The sequence below is a fragment of the Amphiura filiformis genome, chromosome 7 (assembly GCF_039555335.1).
Source record: "Amphiura filiformis chromosome 7, Afil_fr2py, whole genome shotgun sequence".
NCBI classification, from domain to species: domain Eukaryota; kingdom Metazoa; phylum Echinodermata; class Ophiuroidea; order Amphilepidida; family Amphiuridae; genus Amphiura; species Amphiura filiformis.
In genome coordinates, this window is record NC_092634.1 from 33,029,881 (window position 1) to 33,055,368 (window position 25,488).

The window sequence follows — 25,488 nt, forward strand, 5'->3', positions numbered from 1 at the left end:
TGCCATTCTCATCTTAAAATTTCATTTACTCTCACAAGTGGGTAGTACATCTGCACAAGTCATTTTTGATCAATTGGTTTATTCCAGTTGAAAACCATACATCCCTATGGAAGACACCTCTTTAATCTCCCACACAGGGGCCTCAAATAAACAGTTCACATCCAATTAGCCTTTTTTGAAGTATGTTTCTCAGCTGACAAAAGATTACCCAAATCAAAGTAAGCCCTCACCTTTTGTGCCTGCCATATTTCAAAAAGGCTTATTGCAACCAAACTTGAGCCAAAGCTAAATGGGGTCACCCTTCAGGTAACCCCCGCTTAAAATTCACACTCCCTGTGAGGAAGATTAAGGTCATGATTTCCATAGGGGTGAATGGATTTCAACTGGAATAGCCCATTCCATTTAAATTACTGTGAAGCATGAAATGTTCATGTGCATAAACCAGCAAAATTTTCAGACCTGAAAATATATTTTTTGCTATATATGCAGGCCTTTTAATGTTTTAAATTTTCATGAAAATTACATGCCACAAAAATTATGGTTCTTATAAAATAGCAAAAATTTGCACCACAAAAATATTGTGCTTTAATGCTTGTTTTAATGTTGGTCTTAACCCTGGAATTATGGAAAAGTTTTGGCCTCATAACTGCAATATTGTTGGTCTAAAGTATATAAAAGTATATTTAGAAACGAAAACATTGTCAAATCCATCTGTGGTGTTAAATTTTTGTAAAAATGCTCAGTTTTGGCGAAAATGCCAAAGTACATTTTTTACACAATTTTTTTGGACAACAAAGCAATAAATTTCTCCAGTAATCTTTTTTTATTAATTTTCGAAAACTTAACATATCTGGGGAACTTTTTTTGAATTTTGATCAACTTCACCAAAAATGGTTGAAATTTTGGTGAAAATCATGCTTTAATATGATTTTCTTTACAAAATTGAGCAATTTTCAATCATTTTTGGTGAATATTTCTCAACATTGGCAAAAAAAGCCCATCTGCTTTCAAAAGGATACATCTTTTAATCCACATTCCATATGAAGTACTTCTCTTTACCACAGTAATAGAAAGTATAATGAAACAAACTATAGTCCATTTGACTTCCTTGGGCAGTGATATCAGTGCCTGCTCCAGTAAACGCAGTATTAAATCGCATGCGTTGACTTACATGCACAACAAAAGGCAGTGCATCTGTACATGTGCAAAGTCACTACAAAAAAGTGCAGACATCACCGCTTCGAGAAAGCCAAATGGACTATATACCATTTAATATTACAAGGGCCACTCAAAAAGTTCTGCAAAAATAGGTGCCAAAAGCGTTTCCATAATTTAAACAATATTGTGTACTTTCAGGTGGCTGGCATTTGCAGACACGAGGCAAGACTTGAGGCAGAACTTTTTGAATGACCCTTGTAGCAAGGCCTTTGTATATTCAACAACAAGTATTACCTTCATGCAAGTCTACTCAGAGTTAGCCTAGTATCAAGACAGTGATTATATGCAGCTTACGGAATACAGCTGTCTAATCCCTCAATGAAGTCTTGACAATAGGCGAATTTCGTGTAGACTTACATGGAGGATAGACCAAACAACATTCACAAGGTGGGAGAGCTATCCAAGGCATTCATTCAGTCACATTTGGAGCATGCACAATATGCATACACTTTACTGCCCTACCCATGACAAGAAAACAACTGTTTATGCTTTAAGATAATGAACAAAAAAATATGTGCTTAATTTGCATCAACTGAATGCACATCAATTTTGAAGGGGTTGAATTTAGGGTTAGGCATTTCAAATGCTCTTCAGGAAGAGAACAACTGCCTGAAATCATCCGAGGTGAGACATCAATTTGGCCTATTCCAGTTGAAATCAATGGAAGACATGACCATAATCTTCCAAACAAATGGGGTCACTCATTCAGGTAACCCAATTTGAAATTCGCACTCCCTGTGTGGAGGATTAAGATCATGTCTTTCACAAGGGGTGTCAATTTGGACTGCAATTGTGCCAAACTTGCCTGTTATATGTTTATCCATTATGTATGCATACATAAAATTAGCCTATTGTCAAGACTTTGTTGAGGGATTAGACTGTTTTATCCCTTAAGTAGTATAATCCCTGTCTTGATACTAGGCTAACTTTGAGTATCCTTACATAAATGTAAAACCCCAGTTGTGCCCCTTTGTCATGGCAGGGCAGTTCACTGCTACTTCAGTCTTCCTTCATCTGTTTCCATGCTGTGTCATCAGCACACACCTTAACAGTCGATGCAGAACTATAACCAACACGTGTTGCGATGTATCCAATGACAGAATACTCAAGATGCATGTGGCAAAGCTGAATCAAACATTATCACTGGTTACAGATAATGTATATAATACATTCAAGACAATTTGATTAAAGACAAACAAATTGTCAAGTTTATGCTTAGTTCAACAAGCCCAACATATCGTTGTAAGCTGCGACCACATGACTTCAACATTCAAAGCCAAATGTTATTATACCACCACTGCAACTGCAATATTTAGTTTAATCATTATCACTGTAAGTAATGTCAATTGTGAAGTCAACAGTGGTGTTTTGTCTCTGTAACCACGGAAGGCATGGTTCAATTTATTCCTCATCACTGCCTTCATCGTCCGTTGTATAGTCTACATCGCTGTCCTCTGCTTCCCCTTTGTCTTCTTCGTCTTCTGACAGGTCCCATTGTTTGTCTACATCCACCATCTTTTTGGCTTCTTTGACGTCAAACTACGGGACAGAAATTGTAAAAATTATAGAAAGCAATTAATATCATATCAATGGTTGACAATTTCAAAACCTATACTATTTACCAGCTGTCTTTCGCACTTGGTACTATTTTAGCATGAGTACAGCCTGGCACAGCGTAAACATGGAAGTGGGGTTCTGATTGGCTACTTGAACCCAGCGTTAGACATAGCCGGTATCGTGGAGCAAAATGCTACTCAATTTTGATCACTTTACTACACTATTTTGGAAATGTTTAGCAATTTTATGCCATAGACATACAATGTACAATGAAGTGTGCAAATGTATAAACAAAGGTGTGTAAATAACAGAGGTTTGTAAGTAAATACAAATAATATGCAATATGAAATAAGCTCATTAATATTCAGAAATATGCAAATAACATGACACAAAACTAATCAAGTAGTGCATGCTGATAATGTTACACCTAAAAAATGTCTTACGTCCAACGCTGCATGAACCACATCATTCGCTGAAAAGGCGGGAACTGGTTCTTTTTACACAATAAACAGTGTCGGCAATTCACTGCCAGTGCAAAAGGATACCAGGAAATACCTACATGTACCAAATACCCAAAAAGTACACATGGTATCATGCACATGAAGAATAATTTCAAATGTATCTTGCACTTGTATCATCTAGTGTTTTAACCACTGAAATTGATACAGCAGGTCTTGGGAAAGGATAATCATTTTGAAAAATGGCCGATTTATTTGAAATTCTTGAGCAAACAGCATCACCCCTGTCACAAGTAGAGTAACTTTTCAATGTATTTAAGAGTACAACTAAGTTAAGTTTCACAGTATTTCCCACTTCAGCTCCTTGGTGATATTTACCAGTATTTCTCATCCACTGTTTCCCACACCGGGAAATACCAGCCCTGATCAGCTCTTCCTGTGGGAAATACCGGCCTTAAGGGAAGGGGTATGAACGTTTGGACAGTATTTATTGTGGGACATGAGAGCACATCAGACCTATCGAATTGCATTCTGAATACAAAGAATGTCCTTCTGATATCAAATAATTTTGATTTTTTGAAATTCACAATGTAATACACATTTTATGGCAAATCATTAAAAATTTATATTTTTGATACTTAACAATACTCGAAGTAAACTTCATAAATCTGATGATATGTACTTAAAGTGTATGTAGCTGGGATGAAAAGCCGACGATCAATTGAAAATTTTGACCTTTCAGTATTGAAGATATGGATTTTTTCCCCAAAACACCAAAAAAATTAGGTCTTTTTGGAAAAAAAATCCATATCTTCAATATGAAACGTTAAAATTTTCAATTGATCGTAAACTTTTCCCTCCCAGCTACATACACTAAAATATATCATTAAATTTATCAAATTTACTTCGAGGACGGTTATATATCAAAAATGTGAAAAATATCAACTTTTAATAATTTGTCATAAAATTTGTATTATACCGTAATTTCAAAAATGAAAATTATTTGATATCAGAAAGACATTCTTCGTATTCAGAATGCAATTCGATATGTCTGATGTGCTCTCATGTCCCACAAAAATGCTGTCAAACGCCTAAAACGCTCATTCCAGATCCCTTAATCAGGTCTTGCACAAAATTCTTCACACATGACTAAGAGAACATCTTGCATGGCTCATGCATTAGATGCATCAACGTCTCAATGTGTGTCCATTATTTCATCCATTTCTCTCTCAACAAGTAATATAGTTATTAACCTATAAATAAAATAGCTATTCCGATTGAAATCCATTCATCCCCTATAGAAGACATGACCTTAATCTCCCACACAGGGAGTGAAGATTTCAAATGGAGTCACGCATTCAAGTAATCCCATTTAAAACTCACACCCCCTGTAAGGAAGATTAAGGTCATGGTCTTCCATAGTGGTTGTATGGATTTCAACTGCAATGTCCCAATACTGACTTACCTTAACTGGTTTGATTAAATCCATATCTAAATAGGAATCGGACCTTACACATAATTGGAATTGATAATTGCCTTTTGGTGGGGCTGTGAATTGCAGTTGAATCTGTGTGGGAAAGAATCAAATTATTGTGTATGATGTTATTTGTTTGCACTTGGACCTCTTTTTGTAATTGTCCAAATTGCAGGCAAATGTAACTTACCTGCATTTTCCCCCTCTAATTTATTTTTCCCTTCCCTTCTTTTTTGGTTTTGGTGGGGCGGTCTTAGAGGTGCCTGGCACCTGTTCGCTCCAGCCATTCACTGGACTTTTTTAAAACAAATGTTCCTTTCGTAATATTGTGTAATTTTTGATGTAACTTATGTGCAATATTATATATTTTTTGTAATTCTGTGCCAGTGATAAAGTGTAATAAATAAAAAATAAAAAAATAAAAATAAATAAAGGTGTTAGTTTCAAAACCAGGTTTGTGGGTTCGAGCCCACCTAGTCACCAACTTTCACAAAATATATATGAGTATGTTGATTGTGAACTGAGACATAAATTCTGATTTCTCTAAAGCTTCATCCCCATGCTTCCTTCAGACCATGCAGCCTGAAGTAGGCATGCAGTGCACCATGGTTCAGAAGTCTTGAAAGCCATTGGTTTCATCTTGTGCAGCAAAAGTCACAGACTATTTCACAAAGAGTAGAGGATCATCCTAGGTCTGTTTTCAGCACACCATCCCATCCTATGTTCCAGGATCAGGAGGGATAACAATTTGCATCCAGTTCAAGCATTCCAGACGTCCAGGTTTGAATGAGTGATATTACCTTATTCCCTCTAATAAATGCCCCCCATACATATTTTTTTAATTATAAGTGACCGAAATGCAGAAATTGCCATGCCATATAGCATGCAGGTAAATAATTTGCGAGTCCAAAATGCACTTCTAATAAACGCTCCCTTTCAAAAATGTAACCCCCTGAGAGAGAATACGCTATACAAACAAACAGATGAACACACAGACAAACAAAAACAAAAAACAGGATTCCTACCTCTTTTTCTTCTTTGAGATCATAGACCATTTGTGGTAGTGTTACTAATCTGTGTGATTTCCTGTCAGCAAGGTATACCCACCACCATTCCTGTTTTACCTGTACAAAAACAAATTAAAACATATTTTCATAGGCTTGTAAACATGACAAATGAAGACAAAAAAAGGTTTGTCTTAGCTTCCCACATACATCTAGGTTAATTAAAAAAGTGGGGCAAAAATACAAGAAAAAAAAATCCTGCATCAACATAGCCTTACAAAAATTCCAAAATGCATAGCACTTTGGTTTTAGGGCAAAGGAATCAGAGACAAAACCTTTTATTTTTGTTGACCTCATCATATTTTGAGAGAGAAAGAGGAAAGGCAGAAAAAGAGGTTTACTTTATTCAACCCGTAATAGGTGAAAATATTCTGCTTTTGATACGACATACGGCATCTATCGGAAGTCCCAACTTTCGCTCGCAGAAAATCACAAAAGCGTGCGCCAGTCTCACAATACGCAAAGCAAAGTGCACTTAGCCTAGATGCTGTGCCTAACTGCATATACGCCATTCTATAACAATCCACAAAGTCTTGCCTATTACAAGTTTCAAAGATGAGTGAGGTGAGAGAGAAAGAGAAACAGGTAGAGAGAGGGATGGAGGAGAGAGAGAGAAGAGGAAAGATGTGGATGAAACAGGTATAACAAATGATATTAAGATAGTAAGAGAAGGAAGAGGGAGACCTAATAGAGAATGAAAAGAGACAGTCATGTCAGAGACAAACTGACACACACATATATGCAGAGCAAGTGAAGTGACAGAGAGGTACAGACAAAGAGGCAGATATATAGAATAACTTACATCTGGAAAATATGGACAATGTACTTCATGTGAATCTTTTGACTTCCCTTCTAGCACCTTTTCTTTCCTTGTGATACCTGACTGTAACCTTTCCCATTCATCCTCTTCGTTATCTACATTGCTGTCGCTATTGGCACTTTCATCGTCACTGGAAAGCAAACAACAAATAATAATTAACCTGATGGGCACTACCGGCAGAATTATCAGCCTCTAAGAGTTAATTTGATGGGTTATAAAGAGGGCTATATCATGTATTCAGCCAATCAGAGATATGATAAGAATGGTGAGTAGGTGAAAGGGGATTAAGGTTAAAGTGCTATGAGTTCTGAAAGCTCTATTTTGATTGGTTACTCAGATGATTGCATCATGTATATTAACCAATCAGGGGCTCTGTAAGAAAGACAGTAGTGCCCATGGGGATGACATTGATATTGTATTATCTCTCTTAATGTTCTTGTTACAATATTGGTTCTTACCAGTGGTGACACCAGAAACTTTTTTCAGGGGCATTGGAGAGGAAATGATAGGGGGGGAATCAACAAATTCTGCACAAAATTAAAACTTCCACTTCCCCACCAGGTATGTCCAAATAATTAAATGCCTGTCTTAACATTTTACTTGTCCTGCTTTTTTCCAAGTGTGTACGCATAAACCTGCCATATTATACAATAGTTGATATGGTAGTCGTACTATGTAAGGTATTACTTTTTGAGAGGCACCGGGAGTTATTCACCTATGGTGCAAGGAGAGCCTCGAACTGGCATGACATATAAGGAAGAATTACATAACTTTACGCAATATTATATGACTGGTTCAATTCCCATTCATGCATGCTGCCAGGTCGAGTGCTCTCCTTGCACATGGCAGAACCATTCAATGGGTGAATACTGCCTATTGCTGAGAGTTGGCGATAACAAATACTTTGGAATGCAATAGTTGTTTGCATGGTTTATTTTACTAAATGCAGGCATGAGAATGTAATGCCAAGAAAAAAATGGGAAAACTCTGAAAAAGCAGAAAAAAGGTATGATGTGGTAATAATACTCCATAACAGACTAAGAATTAAGGAAAATTCTCACCCCCTGTGTAGAAGATTAAAGTCATGTCAACTTTCAAATGGAAGAGCTCAATCTTACCTTCCTGAATTTTTTGCTTGGACCTCTTGAGTAGTCTCCTCCTGCTCATCATCACTTTCTGATCCCCCACTCTCCCCGGAACCATCTTCTTTAGCCTCTTTCACTTCTTGAACCGCTCCATCTTCTACGTGGTTCTGCTCGGCAGATTCCTGTTGGCTTTTTGCTTTATTGGCTTTCTTTTTCGCTTGCTCCATTTGTTTCTTATTTTTGGCTTTCTTTCCTTTGCTCTTCTTTTTCTGTTTTTCCCAGGCTTTGTGTTTGTTCTTGTTGGCAACGGGTGAGTCGGTCTGGAAGATAACACAATACAGTTCCGTATTTGACGTCAGCAGCACATTTACATTAGAACTGGCGAGAAGTCCAATTTTTATCATTGCCTTAAATATTAGCAGTATCCTTATTGTACACAGCAGAGTTCTTGCCACTGACATTCATTTTTTTCTTTTACTTTAATTTTTTTTGACATCCTATATTTGCTATATTTTCATTTGAAATATATCAAAAAAATGTTTCTTTTCTTTTTTTACTGCTTGTGGACACTTTGGGTCTTGTAATAATGGCATAAGGTGACGAAAAAAAAACCTTGTTCTACGGGCGGATGGAACTTTCAGGTAGGGTTGGTCGGTGGGGCCTTTTTTTTGCAAAATGACCCCAAAAATCGACAAAATCTATAGCCTAATACTTTGCAATTTGGGGAAAAGATTTGTTCCTGATATTTTCAAAATTTTGGTCGGCATTCATTTGTACAGGAAAAATTTCTTTCCCAAATTTTGGAAAATCTGGGTCGGTCTGGCTGTAGAACAGGGTTTTCTTTTTCCGTCGCCTAAGGTAAGGCTATTTACATTTATGTAGCAGCACGCACCAAAACAGTTCAAAATTGGCAAAGAACACACAAGTTAATTGCGCAAAACACCTGGCAATGCATATATTTCTAAAATAAAAAAATAGTCTGCAAAGAAATGAATTATTCCATTTGAAATCCTTACTCCCACTGTGGCTGATTTAGCTAACATCTTCCTGAGGGAGTACAGGTTTCTAAATTTGTTAACTTCCATTTGAAATACTCACTCCAGCTGTGGAAGATAATAGGTAAATCCATATACAGCAGGAGTATGGGTTTCAAAATAATTAACCCTAGTCAATTCCATTTGAAAAACATACTCCCTCTGTGGAAGACTTTTCTTAAATATTCCACAGGGGTATGGCAGTTTTCAAATGTAATAGCCCAATATATGATACTCACCTTGTCCTCCTCTTTGATTTCTTTGACGTCATTGTTGAGGTCTTCAATGGCTGGTACATTATCGGGGTCAAGCATACTTGAATCAACTGATATCTATAGTGAAACAACATCAGGGATGTGATTACATTTAAGAAATAGTCTGAAAATCTACTTTTTCTTACAAATAATCTAGAATTATGGCTTCCAGGTGTTCTCACAAAATCTCACTTTTTTTTTTCAATGTTGTGAGATTTGTGGAAGATAACAAACTAAACTATAATTTTATGAGATTTTGAGGGATTTAGTTGCATACTTTTGTAACTATCTGAGATTTATTTGATGGTTTTAATTCTAAAATGCATTGTAAGATTCAGGTGGTAATGCGTGTTACATAGGTGATGGGTTTGTGCAGTAATACACTGAATCTCACAAATCTCACCATGATTGTGAGATTTAGTGGAATAAACCTCTTTTTTGGTATGTGATTTGTGGTGTTTTGTGAGAGAGCATGTTACCAAACTTATTTTGTGTAAAATGTGGATGGATTTGTGGGTGTGTTGTTATGTTATGTAACTATCTGCCCTTACCGTATATGAGTTACGATATAACATAACTGTTGCCGTGACAACAGCTCCTGCTGTGATGGTGGCTTTGTCCTCATCATCCAATACTGTTAACATGAAATAAGAAAGAGTTGACAACTAACTTACTATTGTGAATTACAACACAGTTTTGAGCTTTTTTTTGCATGGGAATGTCCATTTTGACTACCAGATATGCCACTCAGTTTCACTCAAACAAAATGAAGCTGTTGAGAAAAACCTGAAAAAGCATGTGAATGTAGGTCAAAAAGCCCCCAAACAGGCTGAAAATAAATAAAAACACAGTAATTTGGACTTTATAGCAACTGGAAACATCATCTTTACACCATTGTGATTTACTCAGGATTTGTCCATGTGAAATTGACCTACCTTCTAGCGTGACCTCTGCATCCAGCTGTGGCAATTGAGCGCAAACGTTGAGTACATTTTGGTATTGTGTCTCTTGGAGATGTCTCAATATATGTCTGCAACGTAAATGGAAAAGAAATTGTTATAATTTTGTTCTTTTTAAAATTTCGACACATCTTAAACTTAACACACTGAGGAGGTTGTGGTTGGAGGTCCCCTATGTATTACATGCCCCTACCCCACTGTAGGGAGGGACACAGATTGTAGTCTGTTGTGGTATTCGGTGCTAATTTAATTTCTAACAATATCAGATGTGAGATTTTTTTTTGTGGTGAATTTCGGGGAAAAACATCGGAAAAAAAAGAAAGAAGTTTACTCAATCAATCAGAAATTTTACTAATGAGTGTGGGGGCTTTGCAACAAACTATAAAATTAAAATGGTATAATGTAAACACAGGAAGATGTCCACTTACCTCCTATCAGTATCTTTCATTCTCATAAAGTGACCTAGAGTTTTGACGTTACGCTGTCACAAGACAAAACAAAAATATTCAATTATCAAATTATATTCATAATACCAGACACATAACATAACAAACCATTTGCATGTAACTCATTTACAAATTAAGCAAACAATATCACAGGCATTTTGGCCAGTGTTTAAGTCCAGGTTGGCCTAGCTCAGAAAATGCATTTTGCTTACAAATGCATTTTGCTTACAAATGTTTTCAAAGCGATAAACATAACTGATATACAATTGAAAGTACATCGACAGCTTTGAAGTATCTAGGAAAAACAAAGATTTCACAATACAGGAATTTTGAATGAACGCTGGATAAAAAATTGAACGCTATAACAGTAACAGTAGTTTCGAAAATTACTTTGTTTTTGTGCAAACAGGGTCTCAAATTGTGTTTTGCATGTATATGTAGAACCTCATTTTGGTAGTAGTCAGATGGTGGATCAAACAATCACTTGAGTCACAAATCAATGTTATAATGAAATACAAAGATAAAGACAATTTATCGCGTCTGACGTCACCTGTCAATCAAACTCGAGCATGGTTTGTTTACAAGTGTCGTGATGATGACTTGCTGAACGCAGATTTATAACCGGGCGCCTTATTGTTAATTTTGCACCTTTCGACATGCAAACCATCTCAAAAGTTAGGTCTTTATCGTAGGAAACTTTCTTTGGTGAAGGCACCATGTCCACAATGCCTAGAAAAGCTGATTTTTGCCTTGTAAAAGTACGTAATTTTTCGCCATTTGCTGCTATTCCTTTTCTCCGATCAGCACCAGATAGATCGGTCTTCCTTTCTGGCGCTGATTAACCTGTGTAAACCAATCAAGGATCGTAATTGACAGTGACATCAGACGCGATAAATTGCTTTTATCTCTGTCTTTAATTATAGTTGCACCTGACATTATTTCTACTTACCCTTTTGGAGGTACACATTCTGAGTGTCTCCTCATTAAAGTGAGCTAATTGTAATAGTGGGGTCTTCTCCCACGCTGCTTGAATTACCATAGGGCTTAGCTTCATTAAGTTCTCTATACTTTCTAATCGAGGCTCTTTTTGAACTGTGGAATGAAGTGAAAATATAAATAAACAATTTTATTTGGAACAAGGTTATTGTTTTTCAAATTATTGCAGCGATAACATTTTCAAATTGCGGCATGAGTTCCCTGTACAATTGGGCTTGTTGTAGCTACATATCAAAATGGTCAATACATTGGGCTATTCCAGTTGAAAACCGTGTACACCCCTTATGGAACACATGACTTAATCTCCCACAAAGGGGGTGTAGATTTCAAATGGAATCACCCATTCAGGTAGCCACATTCGAGATTCACACTCCCTGCGTGGAAGACTAACATCATGTCTTCCATATGGTGTGTATCGATTTCAACTGGAATACAGTGAGCTGAAGAAAATCTTCTTATTTCCTAAAACAATTCTAAGAAAAACTGTGCTACTTTTGAACATACTTTTTAACAATTTACAGGGATGAACCATGCTTATAACCAAATTATTTTACTTTATTTTATCTTTTTATACTATTATGAATAATCATTTGAAATTCAATTCAGTGTCATAGCTAGAAATATGTTCTTTTCATTATTTGGATATACCCCTATTCATTTTATTCTTTCGGTTATATTTTTATGGTAATTTTTCTTCCTTCTCTGATGCTCCCCAACCTTTTGAATCTAACAGGGATAGTGCAGTGCCTTCGACCACTCCGCCATCTCACCCTTTTGATGTCAAAACAAAAAAACAAGCCACCTTTATGTCGGATACACTTACCTCTGTTAAATTTCTGCCAAGCTACAAGTTGAGATGCTGTATTCACCATCTCCTGAATAAGTTGTGGACACTTTTTAACTATATATAAACTATCTGTAAAGAGAAACATAAGACAACATTTTTTAGTTTACCTGCATGTGTGCTTGCTTGCTTGAAAAAAAAAGAGGAACCCAGAAAGTTTGCTTCCTCAGAAAATGGGCTATTCCAGTTTTAATCCATACACCCACTATAATAGAAGACATGACCTTAGTCTCCCACACAGAGGGGGGGGGGGTAGATTTCAAATGGGACTAATTCACCCTCCCTGTGTGCATATCTTTCATAGGAATATCTCCACTAAATAGCCCAATGCAAAGTAGTACAAAATAAACATATGAAATGTTGCCACCTTTAATGGGAAAGTTAGCTTATCTTCCCAAGATATGATTTCCAGGCCTGTGTTTGAATTTTGGAAACTGCAATTGGACTGCAAATTGCTCTGGTGATTGAATTTAGTCAAGCTTTAAATCAAGAAGTTAGATTTGAATGTACAGCATTAATAATACATTACTTGATAGTGTCATTCAGGAGAGCTACTACACTAAGCCAAAAAAGAAACTTATAATTTTTCACAAGGTCATATCTTAAAATCCTCTCCATAAAAATGAACAAAAATTGCACACATGATTACTTCAATACTCTACTCTAAACACTGGTCAGTAACCAAACAGTTGTCCAACTGACACAACAGCAAAATGCACTGACATGCAACACCTTCCTGGACCAAATTCACAGCGCAACAGCTTTCTTTGGCTGGGTTCCAATTATTCGCCTGAACATGAACAAAAATTACACACAGGATTACTTCAATACTCTACTCTAAACACATGTCAATAACCAAGCAGTTGTCCAACTGACACAACAGTAAAATGCACTGACACGGAACAGCTTCCGGGATCACATTCATGGGCGAATAATTGGAACCCAGCCAAAGAAATCTGTTGCGCTGTGAATGTGGTCCAGGAAGGTGTTGCATGTCAGTGCATTTTGCTGTTGTGTCAGTTGGATAACTGCATAGTTAGTGACATGTGTTAAGAGTAGAGTATTGAGGCAACCCTGTGTGTAATTTTGGTTAATTTTGATAGACAGGATTTTAGGATATGACCTTGTGAAAAATTATAAGTTTCTTTTTTGGCTTAGTGTATAATCAGACTCTTGAAAAAGATTCAGATGAGCCTCCTACAGCAGTAATCCATCAACCAATCTTTTTAACAACTTGGAACTCTGAACCAAGTCTGTAAAAGTGGGAAATCCTAGGAATTTTGTGTTATTTGGAGGAAATTTTTTAAAATAGAGAGAAAATACATAAGAAATTGGGAGAAATATTGCAATATTTGTTGTAAACTTGGCTTATCATCCACGGAAATGAACATTTTTTCCAAGCCTTGCCGAAACTGTCATGACAAGATACATACATATAAAGGTATATATAAAGGACCTAACAATTAATGTTTTATTTAAATATTTGGATTGATTTCAAAACCTTTGAGGTGATACATGTATGTTCTACAATAGACTACCCCATGCAATATTTACGAATGAGAGCATCAGTTTATTTCCTGCTGCATGTAAATGAAATGTTTTATGTAATATTTTTGCTGTGATATATTTGTATTAAACCTTTCCTATATCATGCTATATTGCTTGCCTATATGTTGTTTTGTAATTTACTATTCATTGCTTGCATGCTTTGTAAAATCATCACATTTGAGTTTCAGTCTTTTTCTTCTTGTTTTGCTCTCCTGATTGTATTTTAATTGTGTTGGTTCTTTTAATAGTTTTACTTGTATATTTTGTTGTAGAGCGCAATGAGGCACTTTGTAATAATGCGCTATATTAAGTGTCTGTTTATTATTATAGTTTAGTACAAACACTCACCTTGTTCAAGTGTTTCTCGTGGTAGAGGTACCCTAGCTAGATGTGCATACAATAATGTTCTTGCTTTGATACTATATGGATAGCAGAACGGCCGCTGCTTGTTCTTCATTCCTATATCACCGGAAAACTCACGAACCAGCTGTGTGCGAAGAGACAGGAAAATGGGGTAAAAACTTTGTTTAACAGAAAACGCAAGACCCTTTTCTTACACAATGCAGATTTCGAATCACAATCGTTACTTGTTTTTGCAATAATGTTAGCCTGGCCACTCTATCTATAGAGAAATGGTCCAAATTGATAATAGCTCCTCCTGACCAAATATGCCTGTGTAGATTAAATGAAACTTATCTCTCCTCCATGTTCTGTACAGCTGTATGACTGTTAAGTGGTAACTGGCCTTCAGTACATCAAGAGGGGGGGGGGATTTGTGGTAAGCCATATCACAGCAGAATTATTACTTTTATAATTAGGCCAAAAAAAAAAAGGGTTTGTCTCAAAGCTCACGAGAAATTTAAAAACAAATGCGAATTTTTTTAATTTTTTTATTCCCGACTTTTTTTCATGGTATTTTGAGGAAGAAGTCTGATTTTCGCCGATTTTTTCTGGAAAAAACTTTAAAAATTTTTTTTTTTTTGAAATAAAAAACATTTCCGCATTTGTTTTTTGTCAAATCGTGGGATTTTACAAACGCGCGCGCAAGCTTTGAGACGAACCTTCTTTTTTTTTTGGCCTTAGGCAGAATTTTATGTCTGTATAACTGACAAGTTGTATTCTCTATTAAAATTTCCTAAAATCCAACATCATTTATTTGAAAACAAAAGGATGAACCAGGATGACCATTAAATGACCTAGAACATTTTTGATTAACTTTTGCAAATGGGCACCATTTCATGTAAACCTTTTTTAAGGCTTGTTGCACTTACCACATTGTGTTCCCCCCTCACCTCCCCCATAATTTATTAGAAACACTTACCGGTGGTAACTCTTCATTGTCACTTGGTCTATTTTGAACTTCACTGTTGTGTGATTTTTCAAACTCAAATGCACCGGACAATATCATCAAGGCACCTAACGATTTAATCACAAAGTAAACAAATCATGAGTAATTACATTATTGTACAATGAGAATTTGATATGAATATGTTAAGTAACAAACTGGTTGGTATTACAAAACAAAATTGGTTAAACCTCTACACTGTTTGGACATATTCCTTTTTCTTCCCTTTCTTATTAAGGTTTGACACTATTTTAAAGTGTTGCGATTTGGTAGTTCACAGCATCTTGTGAATGGTAGTCAGCTTTGGCACAAATCGCATTGCTCATTTCATAACGAGTGTGTAGAAGAATTAAAATATCACAGATATACTTTGTAGGTCTTGTGGTTCTTGAGTTATGTTGTAGGAAGGCTGAAACACCTGCAACACTTACATAAATGTACATAACTCATTAACTACGATAAACCAAGCAAGGTTTGAAAGTATATGGTTTGTAGAATGAACTTTTGCAAATCATCAGTGTTATTTTTCAATAATATATTGATTTACATAATGAAAATCAATATTTTTGGCTGCTTCGACCAACAGTACCTTGTCTACCCTTAAATATGTTTAAGGAACTTACCAATAGAGTTTATTCGTACTTACGTTTTAAATTCATACATGGAGTTTTGTAGATAAAATGAAGGAACAATTGTGATGTATCTAATAATACTTCTACAGCACTGTATTTGATGGACCTATACCACCATGTGCCCTGGAAGAGATTGAAACCAAACAAAAGGTAAGTAATCAACACATCAAGCCAAGTCTACCAAAGATATTTTTTTGTTTGTTTAATGTTAATCTAAACTGTCTTCTAGACAAAAATTTGACTTCCTTTCAGTATTGCCCTGGTTACTCAAATGGAAACATCCCACATGACTACAGATTGTCCCTATTGCATCCCTCCAGTCTCAAAAATAAAAAGTCCAAAATCTGAACACCTACAGTAGCAAACCCAGAACCTTATACCCCATAGTATACATCATCAAGAATGATTTTGCATGTTTTAGGCATAGAACCTGGGGTGTGCATGCACCCATCTCTGCACCTTTTGGATAGGACCCTGGTTATTGATTTGGTAAAAACCCAAGGGTGATTTTAACATTCAAATTGACCTAATTATCCAGATATTACAACATTTCATGCATTGGGCTATTTGGGCAGATTTTTGGGAGTTTCAATAGTTAAATCTGAACAAATCCAAACAATTTTGACAGGTATAATATAGACTCCACAGGGCCTTATTGATAAGATCACAATCCTACATGGACAGTTTTTCTTCACTGGCTGTCACTTCATAATAATTATTATAAATGAGTTAAGGGGGTACTATACCCATGTGGTAAATTTGTGACTATTTTGCATTTTTCTCAAAAAATAATAACACACCGGTAACAAAATTTATGTATATTATTGGGGCAAGGAATATAATTACTACACTGAAATTTCAGTGACTCAAGACAAAGCGGTTCAGTATATATGATAGGAATTGAGGTACATCCTAGCGGTACCTCTTTTCTTATCATAAATAACAAACCGCTTGTCTTGAGTCACTGAAATTCCAGTGTAGTAATTGATTCCTTGCCCTATAATATACATAACTTTTGTTACCACTGTGTTATTAGTTTTTGAGAAAAATGCAAAATAGACACAAATTTATCGAGGGTGTAGTACCCCTTAACATCAACTACAGAAAGAAAGTAAGTAAATGATTATCATTTAGAAAGAAAATGATACTTACCACTACTATAGGAAGAATAACCATGAATGCCAGGCCATATGCTGCCAGCACCTGATCAATAAAAACAAACATGGACATTAAAATTTCAATCCATATTGCCACACATGTTTATGGTGACAATGTGAATATCAGAGTACCAATTGTTCTAGAATATCGGTTACTATTCTAACATGAGAAGGGCTATAATCAATCTGTCCCTAGTACTTGCAGCAGTAACACACATTTTGTTACTGCTCCTAGTAACACACACCAGTCCTCATCTGGGCAGCACCCTTAAAATTTCAGAATGTTACTGCATGCAGTGATATGTAACTAAAACCATCATGGTTGCAATGAAGGTTACTGGACTGAGTACCGGTAACATTTAGAAAATATATTGGCCATAACCTTCCTGTATTGTACTGACCACCAGTCTATATAAAAGAGCATTGCAAAGGAATTAACAATGTATAATACACATGGCAGTTTATCCAGATAAAATTACAACCATTTAAGGGGGTACTACACCCCTGTGTTAAATTTGTGACTATTTTTGCATTTTTCTCAAAAAATAATAACACGCTGGTAACAAAAGTTATGTATATTATTGGGGCAAGGAATCCAATTACTACACTGAAATTTCAGTGACTCAATACAAGCGGTTCAGTATATATGATCAGAAATGGGGTACATCCTAGCGGTACCTTATTTCTTATCATAAATAACGAATTGCTTGTTTTGGGTTACTGAAATTCCAGTGTAGTAATTGGGTTCCTTGCCCCTATAATATACAAAACTTTTTGTTACCACTGTGTTATTAGTTTTTGAGAAAAATGCAAAAATAGACACAAATTTATCGAGGGGTGTAGTACCCCCTTAATTTTGTTTAGGTGTTATGACCCCCAAAGAAGATTTATTATTGATCACACCGAATTATGGCTGATTTCAACACTTTACCAATAGGTCACACTGACCTTGGTAAGTGTGTTCAGTTTACACCAGGAATAAAACCATTTTCTTCATACAAACACACCTCAGTCACTTATTACCATGATACACATTGTTATTTTGCTTGTGTTATTTAAAAGTAACACATACATGTATATTTGTAAGTATGTGCAGCGACCTTATTACAATTTGTTTGCACTATTTATGCTCACGGAAGAGATGCAACTTGAAAGACGACTTACCCATACAGAGTTTTCTTGGTCCACGATCCAACTTGGTAACGCTATACCAAAATTAATAGCTGTTGAAATATAAAGAAAGCAATAAGAAAATTGAACATAGTTTCACAAAAGTACAAATTTACTTCTTGAACTTTTCTAGTAGGATGTCAAGTTTAATTTAGCATAAGGCTAATGAAAGTCAATGTTAATGTTTATCATTACATTTTTTACAAACCATGAGACAACTATTTCATTATTCATATTTTCCAGCATTTCATTATTTGCAAAATAGCTGCCATTGTATCAACACTTGGCACACTTTATACCCTTCAATAAAACACAACCCTAATCACCGAATTGTTTCAAGATTTTGGCATCACAAACACGGCCACAAATACAAACATGGGCTAGTAACATTGACTTTCATTAGCCTATAGGACAGATGTTAGTGGCCTTAAGGGGGTACTACACCCCTGGCCAATTTTGTGACTATTTTTGCATTTTTCTCAAAAATTATAGCGCATTGGGGACAAGTAAGATATGTATATCATAAAGGCAAGGACTACAACTACTGCACTGGAAATTTATTTCAGCACAGACAACAGTTGTGGAGTTACAGTCAAAAATGAGGGGAAACCAATAAACATATCTTACTATATCAATGTGCTATAATTTTTGAGAAAAATGCAAAAATGGGCACAAAATTGGCTGGGGTGTAGTACCCCCTTAATTCATAAAGTTGTGTTTATCAGCCTTTGCATCAGAACTCTTCAAATATTGCTTGTTTTAAAATCAAATGTCTCATACCTTGTGGTCCATCAGGATTACCATATTCCTCCCAATTTTTTCTTGACTCTTCATTTGTTAACCTGCACATAAAAGAAACAAAAACCTGCTGATAAATCTCAATCCAAAATGATGGCAGACTGACATAGTGGTTAACAGGGCTGGAAAAAATGCAAAGATTCCAGCAAGGGAAATTGGATGAAGCCGGATTTCCCGCGAGAATGGCTGTTTCGAACCATAAAATGTATATGTGGCGAAAGGGTGTGTTTGATGGGGGATGTGCCCCCTCATATGCTGAAGCTTTTTGAAAAACTAAAGTGCAATTGACGCGATTTGGTGCATCATATTACATGATTTTGGCAGGATTAGAGCTTACAAATTTGCTACATTAACGTAGGGCTGCTAAAAAGATAATCACAAACAAATTTCAATTTTGAATCCGAAAGGGATAAATGTAACTTATGGTCATCTCAGAATCTATAAGATATAGAAATGTGTACAAAACCAATTTTTAGATCTTAAATAGATTATGTAGTGAACACAAGTTTCAAATCTACCAAAAAGATTTCTACAAGTTGTAATTTTTTGGTGATTTTTTCTAATTATTTTTAAAAATCAACAATGAATGATTTCAGCACATGGCTTTAGGTCCAGGGACTCTCCAAAAAAAAAAATCGCAAAAAAACAACAAAATAATAAAATAAAATAAATTCCTGCGAGTGTAAATGGAATTGCACTTTCCATTTTAATTTCCACTTGACACTTTTTCTACTTACGCTGCATGTGCTTTGGTTAATTTGACAAACTCCTCTGGATCTCCTCCTTTATCAGGATGCATCACTCTACTCAATGTACGATACTGTCTCTTGATTTCTTGTTGAGTTGCCCCCTGTGGGTGGGTAACCGACAAAATTCATGCATGTTACTTTGTGAGAAACTGAACAATTATAAGTAATCTTTAAAGGTACACAAATAACAGACCAGAAAGGTTCATTATTGGACTTTATCTGGCAACTGCAAAGATGTTCCCGCTTCTTTAGTACCGTTGCCAGGTGGGAGCGGAGGAAAATATGCACAATTCTACAAGTCAGGCCAGCATCTTACTCATAATTTACCTTCTGATTCTAAAACTGCATGATTCAAAGGTGACCTGATATATTTGGAAAATCAAATAATCATCATGATCATGTAATATATTGATTTCAAGTGAAAGGCCCTATTTTTCTCACAAACATATTGAAATTAGAAGTTCCAACTCAGTATATGAGAAAAATAGGGCCTTTCACTTGAAATCAATATAAACACCTCAAATAAAGAAAGTCCGCAGTCATGTAACCCGTCCTACACCAAAACCTAATCTTGTTATGACAATTTGATTGATAAGGTCGTGTGCAGCATCTTGTTAGCTGCAATTTGATACCAAATTTGCTACCGAAAACTCTAAATTCACAGAGATTGATACCAGTATATGAGATTTGGTGCATTTTCAAAAGTTGCAAATTAAAAAGCGGACCCAGCGAACCTGTAGAGGTGAATGGCAGATCACGACCATTGACATAGCCGAAACAACCGCTAGGTCATATCGATCGCATCGTGCCCTAGTATTCATCAGTAAATCACTGTAGCAATCCATGCGCTTTAAATTGACAATTGAATAAAGCGCGCACTTGGGATAGTCGACAGGGGCCCATCGTGGGCAAACAAGCTTGACCATATTGCCACGCTAAGCCATTTCGACCGCGTGCTTCGTTTTGATTTGCAACTTTCGAAAATGCACCAAATGCCATAAACTGGTATCAACCTTTGTCACTTTTGAGTGTTTGGTAGCAAATTGGGTATCAAATTGGAGCTAACAAGATTATGCATACGACCGTATCAATCAAATTGTCATAACAAGATCAGGTTTTGGTGTAGGACGGGTTGTATCAGGGGTCGCGCTAACCTGCGTTTCTGCGCGTACAGCGCATATTTTGAAGTTTGAGCGCATATATTCATTTTTGCATACCAGTTCAGGGGTTTTCATGCGCGCAGAAAAATGAAAACATGTGAAAGAAAATAAAAGCTTCGATCTCCAATATTTACGGCCCGTCCAGAAATTATGTAACATAAAATGCAATGTAACATAAATGTTCAAGTGAAGTCGCCGTAGCATTGTAACATAAATAAAAAATAGAAATAAAATGCACACCGCCGGCATATTTACACAGATTGCGATATTGTCTAGAATCACTGCTGATGAGTTATTGCAGTACTGAATGATGACACGTACGTGAGTTGGTAATTTCTAATTCTAGGGATCGGAAAGAAATGCTTGGCAGGTGGTGTGTAGAGATATGTCATCGGTGAAATACTGACGCTTAATGATATCGGCCGTAGAAGAAAAAATGACAAAAATTTGCCCTTGAATTATGTTTTATAGTCAAAATACTCCAGGAATTCAGTAAATATCATGATATTTGACCTAAACTTGAACTCATTTGCAATGAAATGTCATTTTTTATTGAGTAAAGCATAGCTTCCATGTGCTTGCAATGGTGTTGAATTCTGCACTTTTGCCGACATGGCGAAGTTGAACTGCGTTTTATGGAATTCGCGAACTTTTATGGCATAAAGCAACACTTTTATTAAAGTACACTGCTTGGGAACTTTCTTAAAAAGTGCGATAGTTGGTTAATAGCGAGAATCGTGGCATGAAAAGCGTGAGATTGTGTTTTTTGCCGGGCCTTGCTTAACTATGGTACAGGTAACAACACATCATTTTTCATTGTAACCAAAATCACAAAATCTGATACCGATATATTAAAACGGTACATTCAATACTTGACAGATTAGAGAACCCCTCATTTTAGGATTTGGCGCATATTTTAACACTTTCAGGGGGTTCAGGGGTTCTGAGAACCCCTGGTTTTAAAACCTAGTGCTACCCCTGGGTTGTATGACTGCGGACTTTCTTTATTTGAGCAGTTTATTACATGATCATGATGATTATTTGATAATATATCAGGTGACCTTTGATGAGGTAAAGTGGGGGATGGGATGTCAATCAGGTTAACCCCCCCCCCTTTAATACCATTCAACAAGTGCATATATGGACAAAAAACATAGATGACAGACATGTATGGAGTTAGAGATAGATGGGAAAAGCGTTATGGAGAGGAACTTCATTTGAGCAGGCTACTTAGCCCATCTCAAACTTGTCCAGGTTATTACTTAAAACATCAAAAGCTTTCAACATTATGGTTTGCTGGGTAGTTTTTTTAGGCTTCAATAAAAAACATTATTTTCACTAATCTCTGTGGAGAGTGCCAACATCAATCAAAAACTTGAGAATGACGGGAAGGAGGGAGGGAGAGAGGGAGGGAGGGAAGAGGGATGACAGAGGTCTAACAGAGGTCTAACAGACAAAGAGAAAGATGGATAAAAAGGTTTAGCAGACAGACAGATGACAGACTTACCCGATCTACTTGGAGAATTTCATAAGGATCATAGTCTATATGGTCCCTCTCTACTTGTGATGCTTTGATGGCTAGGAATATAAATAATGCCCAGGCTAAAAATACAAAAAACCATCTGCAGAAAGACAAAATGTTTGGAGTATTAATTAATAACCTTTCTGACATTATTAATAACAACAAAAGTAACAATAAAAATTATCAGAAGTTGATAAAAATTTGCTCATGAATGAAAGCTTGAAATGCTTTAAAATGGCACCACCAACAGCATGCTATTATTAATCTGATAATCAGGACCTATTTTTTATTTTATTTTAGTATTTACACCCTCCCTGTATAATAATTCATGCACACCCTGTACATAGTAACATTTGATGTAAACATATTCTTATAAATTTATCCTCATAGATTCAGCTCTATAAATATGTTTACTTCAGGTCAATCGAATAGAAATAGTTCATTTGAATGATAATTTTGCAAAGTGTAGCTTTTTTATACTGGTTTTATGACATATAACCGATTGTGTACCTACTTTAGTATATTTTAATTCTCTGTGCAGGCTTTGCAGCTTTGAGCTTTTCTCGCTTTGATTCACAAGGGTCACATTGGCACTGTGTCTTCAGCTTCTCTGGATCCTCTGCAAAAGATAACAAAATGAGAAAGACAAATCAGTGACATGATCAAGGGGAATGAGTCACACGTCCACCCTTGTCGAAAATTAGTTTTACATATTTCTAAAGAAGACATTAAATTTAGAGCTTTCATAAACTGAAAACCCCATCTTGAAACGGCTGTTCTTTGCGAAGTTAGGTAACATCAATTTATCAATCGCTGAAAACAGTATGTATAACAAAAGAAATTTTAACACTTTCTTTGCCAATATCTCAAAATCACTATTCGCGACATGTGACTCATGATCATTTCTCTTGATAGTGTCACATCAAGGTAACAGATTCCATTCTGTATGATAGAGTGCATGTTGTTGATTCTCTAGTATTTGGGTGATTGTTTCTACATGTAGGCCTGCACGACTAAGTCGCCAACAGTCACAGTTGCGACTATTTGGCGATAGTCGTCGTGACTACGACTAATGATTGCCAATTAGCGACTATTCCTGAAAGTTCAACAAGCAACAAAATTGAAGTAAAGACGGGTTCTAAAAGTGCTAAAAACTGAAGAACATGTGCCACCGCCTTAAAAAAAGCAAAGACAATGAATGAAGTGTGTTTTATTGATTGTAATTTTTTTGAGCCATCATGGTCTTCACAAAGGAAAGTGACTTATAATGAAACTAGAAAATCATACAGGAAATATATTAATTCAGTGTGTCTTGACTCCTCAAAAAGATTCTGGTCATTCATAAAGAGCCTAAAAATGACTCTTGTGGAGTCCCCTCCCTGAAAAAGGATGGTGTAATTGTTTCTGGAAATATCCAGAAGGCTAACATACTCAATGATACTTTTAAAAAAGTTTTCACTCAGGAGAAAGCTACGCTCCCTCCTACTTCACCCAGTATAAATGTTCCATCCATGCCCGACTTTGAGATTTCAGTTGAGGGAGTTGTTAAGCTTTTAAAAGATCTTAAGCCAAATAAGGCTTCCGGCCCAGATGGTGTACCTGCCCAAATTCTTAAACTTGCTGCTGATGAGGTGGCCCCTGCTCTTTGTTTGATTTTCCAAAAGTCTTTGGACACAGGTAACCTACCATCTTCCTGGCTTTGTGCTAACATCTCCCCTGTTTTCAAAAAAGGTGATCGTTCAGTTGCTTCCAATTATAGGCCCGTTTCATTAACTTCCATTTGTTGCAAAACCCTTGAACATATTATCCATTCCCAAATAATGTCTCACTTTGATAAACATTCCATCCTCACCAATAAACAGCACGGTTTTAGGAAACACCATTCATGTGAATCTCAATTAATACTTACAGTCAATGACCTTGCGTCTTCCCTCAATTCCAGATCCCAAATTGATATGATTATTATGGATTTCGCATAAAAGCATTTGATACCGCCCCCACAAAGCGTCTCCTTCACAAATTAAACTTATATGGTATTAGAAACAAAACCTTCACTTGGATCTCAAATTTTCTCACGCACCGTACCCAGAGGGTCGTTGTCGGGGGTGAGCACTCGACTTGGACAGAGGTGACTTCTGGCGTTCCCCAGGGTACGGTGCTGGGACCCTTGCTTTTTTTAGCTTTCATTAATGACCTGCCCAACAATATTACTTCTGAAGTTACACTGTTCGCGGACGATTGTGTTATGTACCGTAATATTTCTAATCAATTTGACCAGGATCAACTCCAAGATGACCTTGACACCCTGGCCCAGTGGCAGGATGATTGGCAAATGCACTTCAACACCAAAAAGTGCTTTGTCATGCGGATTACACATGTTCGTAATCCCAAGGTCTACAATTACACCCTAGGACAATCCCCACTGGAATCCACGGCGTGTCACGCTTATCTTGGAGTTGATATTACTAACAACCTAACCTGGAATAAACACATCAACCGTATTACATCTTCTGCAAATAGATCTCTTGGCTTTATAAAAGGAACCTTTACTCTTGCAACAAATCCATCAAAGAAAATGCATATTTCACCTTAGCTCGCCCACTCTTGGAGTACTCATCTTCAGTTTGGGACCCCCATACACAGGATCTTATTAACAAATTAGAAAAAATTCAACGCAGAGCCGCAAGGTTTGTCGTCAATGACTACTCCAGACACAGCAGTGTTACTGAAATTCTCACCAACCTTCAATGGAACTCACTCAAGAACAGAAGGACAGTAAGCAGATTATCAGTTCTCCAGAAGTCAAGACAAAACCTCCTCGCCCTGCCGGTGAATGACCTCCTTCTGCCGGTCCGACGTCTGTCACGGCACCAACATCCCAACTGCTATCAACTCATCACATCTAACAAGAACTGTCACAAATACAGTTTTTTCCCCAAACAGTCAAAGATTGGAACTCACTTCCCTACTCAGTAACCACCATAGAAGACACCAAGCAATTTAAAACAGCCGTCATAAGCCACCTCAACCAACAAGACTAGTTAATTTCATGCGCACACCTCATCCTGCGTGTATGACTCCACCAGGAGTGTTATGCAGTATATATTCAGATTCAGATTCACTCATCAATTGAGTGTACAATAAGGGACGCACCATTAGATTCTCAGGTGGGGGGTAGAAAGTTTTTGAAAAAAAAAC

At 36.4% G+C, this 25,488-nt stretch overlaps 1 protein-coding gene across 1 annotated transcript; it reads right to left on the reverse strand.

The window, feature by feature from the left end:
* Positions 1 to 1,067: 1,067 nt before the first annotated feature.
* On the reverse strand, positions 1,068 to 22,812 carry LOC140157807 (translocation protein SEC63 homolog; the record flags this gene model as incomplete). Its single annotated transcript, XM_072181054.1, has 20 exons — positions 1,068 to 2,757; positions 4,699 to 4,800; positions 5,733 to 5,831; positions 6,574 to 6,721; positions 7,710 to 7,996; positions 8,950 to 9,042; positions 9,516 to 9,598; positions 9,900 to 9,994; positions 10,352 to 10,404; positions 11,319 to 11,461; positions 12,189 to 12,281; positions 14,106 to 14,244; positions 15,079 to 15,173; positions 15,749 to 15,857; positions 16,887 to 16,937; positions 18,056 to 18,114; positions 18,842 to 18,903; positions 19,597 to 19,709; positions 22,276 to 22,390; positions 22,805 to 22,812. Coding segments are annotated over 20 exons (2,085 nt in total), but the record flags the coding sequence as incomplete, so codon positions are not given.
* Positions 22,813 to 25,488: the final 2,676 nt, after the last annotated feature.